Raw genomic sequence first — 15,097 nt, 5'->3', positions numbered from 1 at the left:
CCTGCAAATCACCACAGAAAACAGAATGTCAATCACATTTACTGTTACTCTATGAAATAACCTCAGGGCCTCAGAAAATAAAGTTATTTTCAGGTATGAGATCCTGTTTTAAATTACACACATTTTGAGAAAAAACGCAGTCCATTAAACACAGGACTGGTATCTGCTATCTGAAGTCAATGAATCAGTAATAAGTATTTGCTTAATTAAAAATAAATATTTGAAGGATATTGATAGCAAACAGTTCATTAGTTGATTAAGTTGAAGGCTTATGTCAATATAAGACACCTGATATTATAAATAAGTAGCACATACATGCCTGATGTTATTCTGCAAACTATCAACACAACACAGTTTAAGTGACTCAGGAATCAGATAATAGATAGATTTCAAGAACTAATTGTGAATCATCAACTGGTTACAGTAAACCTTTAGTCACTGATTAAAGACACCACTGTGAATAATGCTAGCTTATCAAAAGACTGAAGTGTGGATGAGCATCAGCGTTGCAGACCAGCACTCTGATGAGCATGGTACATTCATATAATATCGAGCCACTGCAAGGTTGTATCTCTGGAATCAGCAGAGGCAGAGAACAAAGATTTTTATAGGCCAATTTCAGAAAGACTTGGATATATACTAATTACGAATTGTCTGATGAACGAGGCCAAAAACTAATCCTCCAGAAAATAAATACAAATAAAACACCATTAAAGTAGACACTGCTGACTTCTGACATGTTAGAAAAACAGTCAGACAGGGGCAAGTGGTGGTGAACACATTTAGCTTTTAAGGGCTACCTTCCAGACTGTTTTCTTTCAAGGAATGAAATAACTATGTGAGTTGTAGCTACAAATGAGCTGGAGAAAGCAAGTGTAGTATGAATTCCAACCCAGCAAAAAATGGAGTTGGTGAGTGGGACAGTGTGTGTCCTATTCTGAAATAGGTCCCCAAACAATGTTACGGCTTGAACACTTCGTATGAAGTAATAGTGTAATATGCAGGTTAAAATTCAAGCAATTTATTAGTTTAGAGCACAGAGACTATGAGGAAGTGAAATGATTTCTTGATTACACAGACAGTCAAATGGAAAAATCTTACTAGTCACTTCTGGACTTTCAGTCTACTTATTCATAAATTCCTAAAATCTGCTCCATTCTCTGACTGCTAACTTTAGAGAGAACTGCATTAGGGAATAAAGGACTAAACTCAAAAGTTGTTGTCTATTTGTTTATATAGCACTCAGTATCTACAAACTGCTTTTTTTCTAACACAAGATTAAGAAAGATTAATTCAGCATTTTTTTGCACATCATGTGAACAGGCAGTTCATTTAAGTTTCTAATTATTCTTGTATCAATTGTCTAATTATCCTTTTATCAGGGTATCATGATACAGAATACATAGGGGAGAACAAACCAGAAACCAACAATCTCAAAACAGCAGAAGTTCTTATTTTAAGAGTAAAGATAGGAAGGGGAAAAAAAACCAAACCAAAACTTTTGCTCCCATACTCATTCAGTCATCTTTATCTTAAGACAAAGAAAAGGTTCCACTAAGAAACTAAAAAATGGTTCCATTCCAGTGGCAGTCAACACAGTAGGATGTACTGATGTTATGCTGTTTATACTTGAGAAGGTTATGTATTTGTTTTGTCCGGCACACAATCTACATGTGCCAGAACAGGAGGTGCTGCAGAACCTTGGCAGGCTGTGTCACTGCTCACACAACCAATGCACAAACCCCCAAGAAACTGTTCTGTTAACATGGTCTCCCCTAGAGCAGAACGAAGTATTAACATGTACCTGTACTTAAGCATTGTATAGGAAGGTAGACCAAGTGTGAAACATCTGCTCATTCCATTTCAGAGGAAGCACTAGTCTGTCTCTGGCAGACAGATCACCTATCTATCAATCTGCTTTAATTAGACAAGGACTACTGCCAAATGATAGCCAATTTGGAGTCGACTGCTCTTCAGGTGATCCTTTTGGCATTAAATTATGAGCAACTTCAAGTATCATAAAATCATTCTCTCCATTTCAGCTTTTTCATGAAACAGTTTTCCTTCCACCTCTGGCAGTTCAAAGACATAGCTGACATACACCTGGAGCCAGAATACCCTGACAGAAGAGAGTTCTGCATATCACAAGCCAAACCCCACTGTAGGCAGTTTTTTGTTCTTTTCCCTCCCACATCTGCTGAGCCAGCATCCTCACCTCTATATACACCTCTATATAATTGTATAGAGTTAAGAAGTAGAAGGCCCTTTGACTGAACATGTTGCTCCACAAAATATTACTGTAGTTGCCCCAGCAAAAAACAAAACAAAACAAAAAAAACAACAAAAAACTCCCAACAAATGCAAACCCCAGAAAAAGTAAGACACAAACTGCACTGTTTCAATAATAATCAAGTTGGAAAGACACCACTGAATGCACAAGTTCTTGAATCCAGATGTTAAGTAGAATTAAGAAAACCTGAGGAAGCAGCAATAGAGTTTGGAACACTCTGGGTACACCTGGAATGTCATGGCAGAGGGATTGCTACTGCACCTGGTCTGAAAGGAAGATGTCAGAAGTACTACATCGTGCTGAACTCCACTGCTTCTGTATTGGTCTTCCATCAAGAGAAAATAAATGCTTTAGAGCACTGAAGAATCACAGAAAGTAAGAAGAGAAATGTATTTACTAAAAGGAACAATGCATGGCAGTTATTTAAATGCAGTTTGTTATCCAATCTTTCTCCAAATGCCAAAGGCTTGTGTTTCCCTCTCAGTGCTGTTTCATCTATAGGGCCAATTCAGATTAATATGAACTTGAAGTACAATTCTGTTAAACAAAAGAACACCATCAGAATTTACATCAAAGATGGGTGGTTTGTTCGTTGGGGTTTTTTTGCTTCCCTCACCCCATCCCAAGTGTAAGAAAACACTCTAAAGAATGAGATTTCTGTTTTTCTTTCAAAATGTTAAGTCAAAGGAAGATCAACTACTCAATCTAAACCAAAACTACTGACCTGTACTTCCCATCTGGTTTCTTTCACGGAAATATTTTCAAGGGATAAAAGCAAAACAGTTTGAACAGTTACTCTTCTGCATTAAGCCATGCTCACAAGTCAGCAGACCCATTGAATAAAAGGGTCTGGAAGTAATCTAAAGTTATAGTCTATCCTTCATGCAGTTTTCCTGCGTGTTTATACGTGACCAGGTTGCACAGCACCACATGTAACACAGCAGACCTTCAGTATACTAAGAGGTTCTTAAGCAAGCTGAAACAGAAAAATATCTCATATGCATCAAGAAGTTTTTTAATCTGTTCAGTTTTTAAAAATAGGTGATTAAATGACCGAGGGAAAATGGACACATTACGAGACATAAATATCTTTCACAGCATCTTGCTACTTAGAAAGGAAAAGAGGTGTTTTTTTTAAACTAAATTAAAATTAAATTTTAATTTAAAGAAACCCCCAAACGACAAACCAAACCCCCCATAAGCTCCAGTAAACTTTATAAACATATCTTTTTAGATTATGAACTGTTATTTTCTGCATATGTTTTTATACAAATTATTATATTCTTCAGCACCTTACATTTACAGTTCGTATAAGAACACAAAAAAAGAAATGTATCTTTGCGAAGGCTGGTACATGTTAAAAGTGCTTAATATCTTGTTCATATCTCCCCTAGACAGTGAATTAGACAAGTACAGGAAGCTCAGAACAGACAGTAGATAACACACTAAGTCTATTTGTAATTCAAACATCCAGTGAGTCAAAGGATGAAAAAACGCAATCTTATTACAGAATCCATTACACTTGGCCTGCTCTTATGAAGATTTAAGCCTACAAGATACGCCAGGATTAATCCAACCACAGACTCCTGAAAGCTTCTTTAAGTCGCCTGGAGTCCTCAGAGCAATCGACCACATTTTGCAAGAACATCACTGGCCAGGTGTGGGTATACACAGACACACATGTGCATCTCTGTCTGAAAAAATATAATTTCAAATAGAAAATTATTCTACAATCAACGTGAAATTAATTCCAACACACGAACTAGGAATGAGTGCTTTTACCTAAGAAATTTGCTTTTGTTCTAGCTTAGTCTTCTGCAATCTAAGAGAGACATTGAGCTGTTAAGAGAGCATCCAAAGGAGGGCTATGAACATGGTGAAGGGTCTAGAGGGGAAGTAATAAAAGCAGCAGAGGAGGGCACTTGGTCTGTTCAGCCTGGAGAAGGGGAGACTGAGGGGAGACCTCATTGCAGTTACAACTTCATTGTGAGGGGAAGAGGAGGGGCAGACACAGATCTCTTCTCTGTGGTGACAAGTGACAGGACCTGAGGGACTGGCCTGAAGTTGTGTCAGGGGAGGTTTGGGTTGAAAATTAGAAAAAGGTTCTTCACACAGAGGGTGACTGGGCACTGGAAGAGGCTCCCCAGGGAAGTGGTCACAGCACCAAACCTGACAGAGTTGTAGAAGCATTTGGATGGTGCTCTCAGGCATATGGTGTGACTCTTGGGGATGGTCCTGTGCAGGGCCAGGAGTTGTACTCTATGATCTTTGTGGGTCCCTTGCAACTCAACATATTCTATGATGTGAGGTGTTCAGAAAAATAAAGATGATTACAAAGAAGGCACTGCCTTACACCATTCTACATTTTTCTTCAATATGCAGAATGACTAATTCTCCATAATTAAGAGAACCGTAACATAAAAGAGGTGGTAACGGCTCCAGCAACAATCTTTTATTGAAAACTGTTGTGAATAAGTTGCTTAATATAAATTACATTTGTACACAACACTGAGGATGATCCACATTCATCCATACTTTTGGCAGTTTAACATAGCCTTAATTCTTCATGGTGGAAAAATACAACTCCTTCTATCCATTTTAATCCACATATGGCAAGTGAAATAGAGAGCATATTACATGTATCAAAAAGTATGTATTTTCAAATTAAAAAAAGAGGCTGGGAGTGAGGAAGCAATACCCACAGAGAGCGAGGACTCAATTTATTGACAGGTTTCTATTACAGACATTTTTCAGCCTGCTACTTATCTCCACTGCATGCACTAACCCAAATCAGAGAAGCAATGTTCTCCTGTTCTGCAGCTTCTGAAGACCAACTAGACAATTTGCTTGAACTGACTGCTGAGAAGAGCTTCCTTTTTGACCCTTAAAAGAATGAAATATTCTTAAAAGAAACTGTCAAAACTATTGCCCATCATAGAAAAAGTCGGAGGTTTTTAATTTTTTTTTAATATTAGTTTAAATACTTGGGGGGGGGGGGGAATACTTCTACTTCTAAAGAGCTTTTAAGCTCAAAAATACATGTTGTTCCCACACAATGTAAATTCTTTCCTAAAATCAAGTTAAAGATAATAGCATAAAATTTAAAATTCTACCTAGATCTGACTTACTAGAGTAACAGTATTTTCAGAAAGAACCATTTGTTATTCTTAAATTCAACATTACTTTAAATGTAAGTGGAATTTATAATTCTTCAAACTTAAGTTTAAAAACAAACAAATGTAAAATACCAGATTATGAGGAAGCAATTCAAGTTTGACTTCAAAGTGATCTTATCACCCAAGATCTTCCACTACAAGTGATTGATGTTACAGACATTAATTGGCAGCTTTTTTCTTGGATTTTTTTGATCTTCCACACATGAACAACAGAAAATATTAAATACTTTCTTAAGTAGCTTCTACTTTTTCTAGTTCCAAGCAGCAAGTGTTTCCTTCTTCATACAGCTTATTCAACAAGGCTTTAAGTTCTTAAACTTACTCAATATTCACGTGCAGACAAATTACAAGGCACAGGAGTTTCACACAGAGCTACGCAGTGCTACAGGGATAGTATGAAATACCACTGGGCAGTGTGCTGAACATGCTCATCCACTCTTGGAAAAAGCATAAATATGATGTGCATAGGCCAGACAAGAGGCTGCATTTCTTCCAGATCCTGTACTCCTGGATATTTAAAAGCACACAAACCTACCAACCACATCACCTTACCGACTTCTTATCAGTCAAAAGAAAACATCCAAAGAATTAAGAAAACACCTAGAACAGTTATGTCAGACAGTTGTTAAGTAATGGCACAGGAAGACAAAGCTTCTGCCCATGAAGTGAAAGCTGTGCTGGTGGCTGCACCCCACATGTATCTCACAGGGCTGAATGATCACTCGAGGCTGCAAATCTTAACCATAACCCACTGATTTTAACTATCCAAAAAAGCGGTTTTTTATTAAGACTATAGTAAGTAGTAACTAGTGAAATATATTTCAATCTCTAAAAAACAGATCTGTACCTTCAATGAAAGGCCACTTTAGGACTTTTTTGGACTCGATCACCAGTATATGGGCTGGATAACTCCTGCTCAGTGCTTTGCTTTACTAATCTGTTCAATCAATCAAGCATCTACTTTAAGAAGAGCCTCTTATTGGACACTTACAAGAGATCCAAACCACACAAAATTTAAGAAAACACTGAAAGGTATGGTGAAGACATCTCCAATGCAAAATGGTGACACAGAAGTTTTTATCCCTTCTTCAGGGGGGTAAGCAACAGCTCTGTTATCTTATTTATACCATTTTGTTTCTCTACTACTATTCAAAAATCCATGGAGAGGAACCACTTCTACACCATTCATCGAAAAGAAAATGTTTCTAGAACAGGTTTCACTGTCAAATAAGTTAAACTTGGTAAGCAGAAGGCAGGCCAGGTTTCTGCCACAGCTCAGGCAGGCTGCTGGATTAAAAAGAAAAGAGCCACTTAAAAAAAAATTCAAATTCCTAAACTTAAATGGTATCTGACTTGAAAAAGTAGGTTGAAGGAAGCCATTACTTTAGGGAAAAAAATACACAAAAAACCCCAGCAGTAAATATTTTACCAAATTTGTAGTTTCACTGTGGCAAAGAAAATAAAATGGAACAAATACAGTTGTGTATGTGAGTTGGGCAGTGAAAAGGGATGAACATGGGAACGATGTTTCAAACTGTATTTCTTCTAAATCAGAGGGGGAAAAAAAGACATGGAGAAAGGGAAAACACATATTCAAATCCAGGAGTTTTAGATACTCTTTAAACTTCTGCAGTCAAGAAGTTTCAATGGTAATGGAACCTTAAAGTGGCAAAGAACATACCAGCATCGTTTACTTAATTAAAACATTACATTATAATACGTATTTGTGGAATACTCGTGAATACATAAAACTTGCCTACTAGCTGAAAACTCACACTGCTTAAGAAGCAGCTGCAGAGCCCACCCTTGCACAGCAGGTAAAGCCTCGCAGCACTGCTTACACTTAACAGGGGAAAAAACAAAATGGTTCTTTTCTTAAATATTAAGTGATTAAAGACAACCCCAACACATTCTGGTGACTTCTGCCTACTGGTTTCCTCACCTGCAAGAGTGCACATATCACTTCCTGTGATGCTGTAAATTACAACAAAAACAGAAGAGCATTTAGAAAGACATGCAAATGATGCTAAGGATTAGGGATTATAAAACCCATTTACTTTATTACATTGAAATAACAGGCTGCAAACACTGACCAAAGTCCTGAAAATACCTGTTTCTACCAATTACATGTCCATTATCTCCATGTTAGGACTACCTGGCTGTAGGGATCCTAAATCTGTCAAGCTCACTTACAGACAAGGGAGGGCATCATCTCTGGTGGCAACAGCACACAGCCTTATGCAGGCACAGGGAAAGCATCAGCACTTCAAGCTAAATGAAATTCAGACATTTATCAAAAAGCATGAGTTGACACTACATACAAGTTAACATTAACTTTTATTTTAAAATAAAATCTATTAGGTTTCATTTGACGACAAAATTGGCTTGTGGATGGATGATAGACTTCAGGATTTGCTGACGCAGAAGGAGACTACAATTTTAGTCTAAAAGCCTCTCTAAGATCAGAAATCCCCTTTGCAACGAAGTTTATTTCTGACAATAGTTGTTAGGTGTATAGTCAGTAAAAGAAAAAAAATTATACTTTTGTTATACACTTCTGAGCTTTCTGACATATCCTGGTTAGGAGTTTCCCAAGCTTGACAAGGCATTCTTATGTTTGATTTCCATCAGCTCAGGGGAGCTATGTTTCTGGGTATGTTTTATATACTTTTGTACCAAACATATCCACATTTCACTATCAAGTCAATATAATGTAAACAGTTACAGTATCTTTTAAGTGAAGAAAATTATTATCTCTGGTTTCCCTCTCTCAATCCCTGTATCATTACTTTCAGTTTCCGCTGAATAGGAAAGCTTTTACTCAGAACACTTTCAGTTTCAGTTTAGTAGGGAGGTGTAAAAGAATGTTTTCTGCTTGAGAAAGTCATATAAAGTTAGGACAGCAACGAGGCATCAGGGGAAATGGAAAAAATAGGACCCAGAGTTAAAAGACAACAGCTATCTAGGAAAAAAAATTCTGCTTATGGTTTATTTCAACATTACATGAGCCTTAATTATATCACAGTGGTTAACACTTTGTTTAAAGTCAATTCCCTTCACCCCACTTACCCACAAAACAGGTTAAAATATCAGGCTGGAAATGAGAATGTAAATTGCTTCTATAAAGCAAGTGATTTGTAATGTTTCTACGGTTTCTAGGAAATCAGCAGCTAAAACAGCCCTGCAGAAGAGAGCGATTTCAACCCTCTGGAAAAACAGACCAAACAGAAAAGACAGAAACCAAAGCTGCAAGACTCTGATCAAGCCCTGTAAATCTGCGCTATATGTACACCTAAGAAAAATCCTCATCCCAGGGTTAGTAGAAGCATCCTAAGAATTCTGCACAGGTGAGCATTTTCACTTACAAAAAGAAAATGGAATAAAAACCCCACAAGTAATACAAGTGCACAATAATCAAATCAATGATCAATCAATTTCTTATTTTTTAAGTGGACATTAAGCAAGAAACAGCCAACTGTGGTGGAAAGCTGGTTTCCATTTTATGTAGGGTTTTGTTCTAGCAGAACAACAAATAGACCCAAACGGCATTTGTTGTTATTCCAGTACAGCAGTAAAGCCTCCACATCACCTTTACAGCCACCTGATACATACACATCTATTCATGTGGCAGGCACAGACAGAGTTGATCTTGAGGACTTACTGCACACCCTCCCTTTCGCAATTACTGGTTATGACAAAACACATTGTTTCCCATGTAGGTTAGAGGAGAGCATCAAAACATCATGTGCAGCACAAGACATTAGTTGGGGGGAAGCTGTGATAGGCAAGAACAGGCTCTTTGAGACATTCATCAACATACACTAAAAAAAAGCCGAGACTTCATAATATCTTGGTAACGTATATGCACAGCTCATCACAAAGCTGATTGTTTTCATTTGACAGAACAAAATGAGTGTGCTTTTAAGGAAAGGTCACTTTCAAACATTTATAGAAGCTTCTCTTCTAATTTACCACTTATTTAGACTCCAGAGAGTCTCCGTCTTTCACATTAGTGCATTTATTTGCATACCCCTTTGATATCTAGTAGTAGCTCCTTAAAATATACTGTTTTTCTCAAAAATTTCAGTACCATCCACTAAACTTGCCTCAGTTAGTGCAGAAGATATACAAGGGAAAACAAACATGAGGCTATTATTTACAAATTTGTGTTTAAAAAAAGAAACACAAAGCCCATGCCAACACTGTTGCTCAACTTTGTTCTGTGACAGTGCTCTGCTGTCACTGCATTCACCATTTCGCCTCTGCTACACATTTCCTCCATGTTGATCTACAAAATTATTCCTCCTCTCTCTAGCAAAGGTTTGCTTTTCAGGTTCATTCTGCCAAGAAGACCTTAGCGACAGAGATCCAGTTCTTTACCACCTGAAATGCTATAAAATACCAGGCTGATAATATTCTTTATTCTAAAAGGCCCTTGTACACATCCTAAGTCTTTTCTTCTGTGCAAGACTGAAAAAGATTACTTTGTGAAATGTAATTTTGCTTTACACTTTCTCTGACAAATAAACCTTTCCCCATTCTAAATAATTTCCTCTTATCTAGAGCAGCATTTCCACTTCTTTCAAACAGCAACACAAAGCACCTGCAGCTCTCCCTATATCCAAATCAAACATTTATATCAGGCCATGATCTGCCAGGGCTGAAACATAATATAACATTTCCTCCCAGGGATATGGAGATCAAGAATTTTTTTTATTATTATGACACAGATTTAATACAAAATTTAACACAGACAGTCTTAGGAATGTTGAGTTTCTTTCAGGGTGCCAAGGGTCAAAGATGGTTTATTTTTCAAATGGCATTGCTTCTGAACAGGTGTTTACTCTCTAGTTTACTATGACAACCACCCCTGTTACCGACTACACATAGTATCTGTTTGTTAGAATCCTTTTGTTCAAGCAATTACAATGCTCTCTAGAGGAAGGCCACCAACTAGTACCTCTGCCTTCTTGTAGCCATACTAGTAACAACAGACTTTCAGATGTTACAGAAGGAAAAAACATTACATTTTTAAATACTCCATTTAAAAAGGCATATTTTAAAGAGTCAATTACTGTATTAGTTAAAAAATCAGAAGATACATTTTACAAACAATATGATTAATTTCATGGAGTATAAATTACATCTTCTTCCTCTTCCCTTTTACTGGCTCTACTAGTATCCTACAGGCTGATACTTTATAGGAAATAATAAAGCCTGTGATTTGCTTTTTGGAAATGGAGCGCTACAGTTCTGGTGAATATTGCTTATACCTTTTATGCACTGCTGTATTTCATATTTTCTCCTCCCCTTACCCACAAACAGGAATGAAGGAGTCCATTAACACGAAAACAGAGCTTTACAAAGAAGGAAATAAAGATTACCCTGAATCTGGAACGCACAGAGGTAAGGACCAAAACTCTGTATCACGCAACTTTACAAAAATATGCAACGCAAGCTAAAGCAAAAGCAAATCAGTATTTTCACGCTAACAGAAAACAGATTTACGACCACAGCTAAGAGGCCAAATAAGCCCTATGCTTAGACCATAAAACAAAAAAAGCCCTGCAGTATGACTGTTCTGTTTCCTGCAGGAAATGAGATGCTTGTATTAGATACCCCTGTGGTTTTCATACTGTAAATGTATCAGCTGGTACAAATCCTCTGGAGACGACTATTAACTAATGCTTAGAAAGAGCAGTGACAATAGCAGACTGCACGTAGCACCTCGCAAAAGAGGGGACAAAAGCTGAAAAATCATCTCTAAAAAATCTGAGAGCCACAGCTGAAGAACACATCTTGTAGTAGAGGCGATGCCTGAGGAACGTACATACCTACACCCGTTTATTTTCCCTTACTCCACTCACTGCTTCTTTAAATAAGGAGCCTATAGCTCATCAGCACTCCTCTCACTTAGGAGCCTCAAGCCCACAGTACTGCTCATTAAACCATCGCTGCTTACACGCGGCAGAGGAGGACCATCCACAGGATGCACACATCGTGAATGGTCATTTTTCCTCCTTTCTACCGTGTTTTTTCTTGGTTAATGTTCCCGGGGGAACTTCCCGCCCCGCAGGCGATGGAGGCACTCCCCGCCCGGCCCGGGCTCCTCTGCCCGGGAAGATCCCGCTGCTGCCCCTCCGCATTGCTCCCGCCCTCCGGCCTGGGTGGAGCTGCTCGCCCTCGCAGGACAAGCGCCGATCGTGTTCTCCATTGCAGAACCACTGTCAGGGCGAGAGGCGAGGAGGAGAGGCGAGGGAGAGGAGGAAGGGTAAAGAAGGTGTAAACCTGTCTGGGGGAGAGCCCGGGGTCGGCCACGGCCGGGGGGGCGGGAGGGCAGGGCCGGGCCGGGGGTGGGCAGCGAGGAGACAAAGGAGGGATGGATGGAGGATGCCCATGGAAAGCAGGGGAAGCCGCGGAGGGGGCGCTGCTGGGGAGCCCCGCGGGGCACCTGCCCGCCCCAGCACACTCCCGCACACACTCCCGCACACACACAACCACACACACACATACACGTACCGAGCAGCAGCAGCCGGTGCGTCTGTTTGTACTCCCGCTTCTGCTCCTTGAGCGCCCGGTCGATGCTCTTGCTGACTTTCCTCGCCTCCTTCTCCGCCTCCCGCTCCTCCAGGCGCAGCTTCTCCCAGGTCCTCTGCAGCGCCGGCGGCTGGTGCAGCGCCTGCTGCCGCGCCGCCTTCCCCCCGCCGCCCAGGCCGGGGCCGCCGGCCTTGGGCAGCGCCGGCTGCCTCTCGAGGGCCGCCCCGTTGCCGCCGCCGCCGTTCTGCAGCAGCAGCGGCGGCGGCCCGTCCGCCTCCCCGCCGGGCTTCCCGCCGGGCCGGAGCGGGGCGCCGAGAGGCTGCGGCTGCGGGGCGGCGTGAGGCTCCGCCGGCGCTTCGGGCTCCGAGGCGGCGCCGGCGCTGGAGATGGAGCCGCCGCCGCCGGCGTCGCCGAAGAGCCTCGGGCGCAGGCTGTAGCAGAGCCCCATGGCTCGGTGCCGCCACCGGGGACGGGCTGTAGCTCGGCGGGGCTGGCCTCAGCGCTTCCCGCCGGCCGGGGAGGCGGCGGGCGGGGAAGGGGCGCCGCGGAGCCCCTCACGGCCCCGCTGGGCCATCTTGCATCTTCCTCCCGGGCGGCGGCGGCTCCTCGGCGCCGATCACCTGACAGCGGCCGAGCTGCCACCGCCGGGTCCGCGTTACCGTAAATACCCCAGCGCCAGCCCACCGCGCAGCGCCGCCGGGAAGGGCGGGGGCGCGCACACAGGCGCGCACACGTCCGCAGCCCCCTCCCCGCCTGTCCTTCCGCCACCCCCCGCACCTCGCCCCCGAGCCAGGGTCTCCCGGCACTCCCGCTCCGCGCCCGGATTGGGACACTCTCGTCCCCTCACTGCCTACACCACCAGCCCTCCTTCTTTCCTCCTTCCCTCCTAGTTTCCTCCCTCCTGGAAAGGCCGCCGTGTCGCCTGTGTGAGCCCCGGCAGCCGCACACACCCCCCTCAGGGTTTAGCCCCTGACGGACAGACTGACAGACATCCTCTCCGCCGGCATTCCTGGAGGAGAAGCCGAGGCCGAGGCCTCTCACAGAGAGGGACCCAAGTGGTGCCAGTGGCCCCGGAGAGGCCGAGGCAGCCCCCGCCAGCCTCGGCATCCTCACAGTTACAACACGGCTTCCAGCCCCTGAGCACACACGCGGCTCCTCGCCCACGCGCTGACTAAGGATGCCGTGGGAGGAAGGCTTTGGGTGCGACGGTAGCAGAAAATAATAGGGAATGTTGGGGTTTGCTTGCTGTCTCAGTCAGCGTTGGCAGCCGTAGTACTCCAGCAGCGTGCTGCTGTGGGATGTGGAGGGAAGGCTGGTGCTTGGGAGTGAGCCAGTGGCAGGGCAGTGACAGCGCTTCTCACAAGAAGTCCTGGACAAATTCAGGTTACTTGGAATGTGTCTCAAATAGGCTCTACTTCTGCTTCATCCATCTCTATGTTCTTCATGATCTCAGCAATCCTTTTCCAGTGGCACGTGGCTGCTGGATTAAACAGCATCTCTCTAAAAGCAAAGGTCATATCGTGTGTTCACTATTACGACTGCCATGTACCTCAGCATAATGTAGAGTCCCTTACTTCAGTAACATTGACTACATTCATGAACCTCTTTATTCATGCAACATCTCTTTGGATTCTGTAATGACATGTTGCATAGGTCATTGATTCTTTTCTCCTATTTTTTTCCAGTGAACAATATTATATTAATAAATGCCACTATTTATATACTGCTGTATGATGAAACGGAGGGAGGTACAATTCCTACACTTCTTTTCAATTAATGAATTAGAGCAAATTGGGCATGGTTTTTAGTTCCTGGATATGGGAAACAGAAATGGGTTTATGACAGATCTATTTGTGTTGAATGATTTAGCAAATGTCCTGTAAAATACATATTTACCAAGCAGTGAGTTTGGCATTAACTTTCCTGGGGGGTAGGGAGAAGGGGGCACACCATCACCCTCTACCTAGGCATAAAATAAATACATGCCTTTGAACTGAAAGCATCCACTGTATGTGATTGCACCACACAAAGGAAATTTTGCCAGTGAAAATATTTGCAGGATCCAGCACACTGTAGATGTTGTTCACTTATACCCTTCAAAATGTTCAGCAACTATTTGGACCAATGCCTTAGCTCCAAGAAAACCATCCCATAGCTGTTGCTTCTGGTGTATGTTTTAATATATGACTCCATAGTGTCCTGATTACAATCTTCTTGCAAAACATGTAAGCGGTTACATCACAGCAGAGGATATTTCACCACTATTGCAGTGCTGCTGTGCCTTGACTGAAAGTATTTATGGACCGTAAGGATACACAATCTTTTAGGCTGTGAGTGAAAGATTTTGGCTTTGAGCTGACAACAGAGCAGGAATTGGGATAAGAAGAATCTAAATGTTCAATGTGGACTGAATAACCAGGGTCCTGGGATTAGTGACTGCATATTTTATAATGTAATTGGATCACAGAGGAGAATTTGCTACTCATCCAAAATTACAATAAAACTATGAAAAAACCCAACCCAAAGTAATGGTGAAAGTTAGGAATTTAATATTGGGTGCCCAAATGTTAATGCACATACTTAGTTTTGTGAAGGTGATTCTTAGAGCTCAATCCATACAATAGCCTTTTCAGAATCATGAGCTGCTTTTCTAATAATAGAAGAAATGCCATAATCTGGCCAAATGAGTTCAGATTAGGTAAAATTTCTCCTACTGAAGTGCTCCTGGGCATGTACAGTGCATGTTCAGTGAGTAAAAGGGAAGGTGAATGATATATTCAGGGTTAGAGAAGAGACCTGGTAGACCTTGCTTTTTAAATAATTTTGAAATAACAGCCAATGTATTAACAACTGTGGATAGGTAGCATCCTTGAAAAACAGGCCATTCAGCCAAAGCAGGCTGATACAGGTCTTCTACCTTATCAAATGTCAAATAAAGTATGTTCACAGAAAGGTCCTTCAGTGACCTAGAAGAGCAAATTGGGTCTTGGGGGAGAAGTATTCCATGATTTTTTCTTGTGACTTCTTATAAAGAACTATATGCATCTGTCTTCTCTCTTTCCACTGAGGAATAGTGATCACAGCCACTTCTGCA

General features: G+C 41.7%; 1 protein-coding gene across 1 annotated transcript in view; it reads right to left on the bottom strand.

Moving 5' to 3' along the window:
- GNAL (G protein subunit alpha L) overlaps positions 1-12,692 on the bottom strand; it is a 187,589-nt gene extending 174,897 nt beyond the window's left edge. Inside the window, exon 1 of the mRNA XM_071554838.1 lies at positions 11,986-12,692. Within this exon, the coding sequence (XP_071410939.1) occupies positions 11,986-12,451 (466 nt within the window). The 5' untranslated portion in view covers positions 12,452-12,692. The remainder of the gene's footprint in view (positions 1-11,985) is intronic.
- Between the last annotated feature and the right edge of the window lie 2,405 nt (positions 12,693-15,097).

This window comes from Pithys albifrons, chromosome 4 (genome assembly GCF_047495875.1).
Source record: "Pithys albifrons albifrons isolate INPA30051 chromosome 4, PitAlb_v1, whole genome shotgun sequence".
NCBI classification, from domain to species: domain Eukaryota; kingdom Metazoa; phylum Chordata; class Aves; order Passeriformes; family Thamnophilidae; genus Pithys; species Pithys albifrons.
The sequence above is the reverse complement of the archived record's forward strand: the minus strand, read 5'-3'. Positions and strand labels throughout refer to the sequence as shown.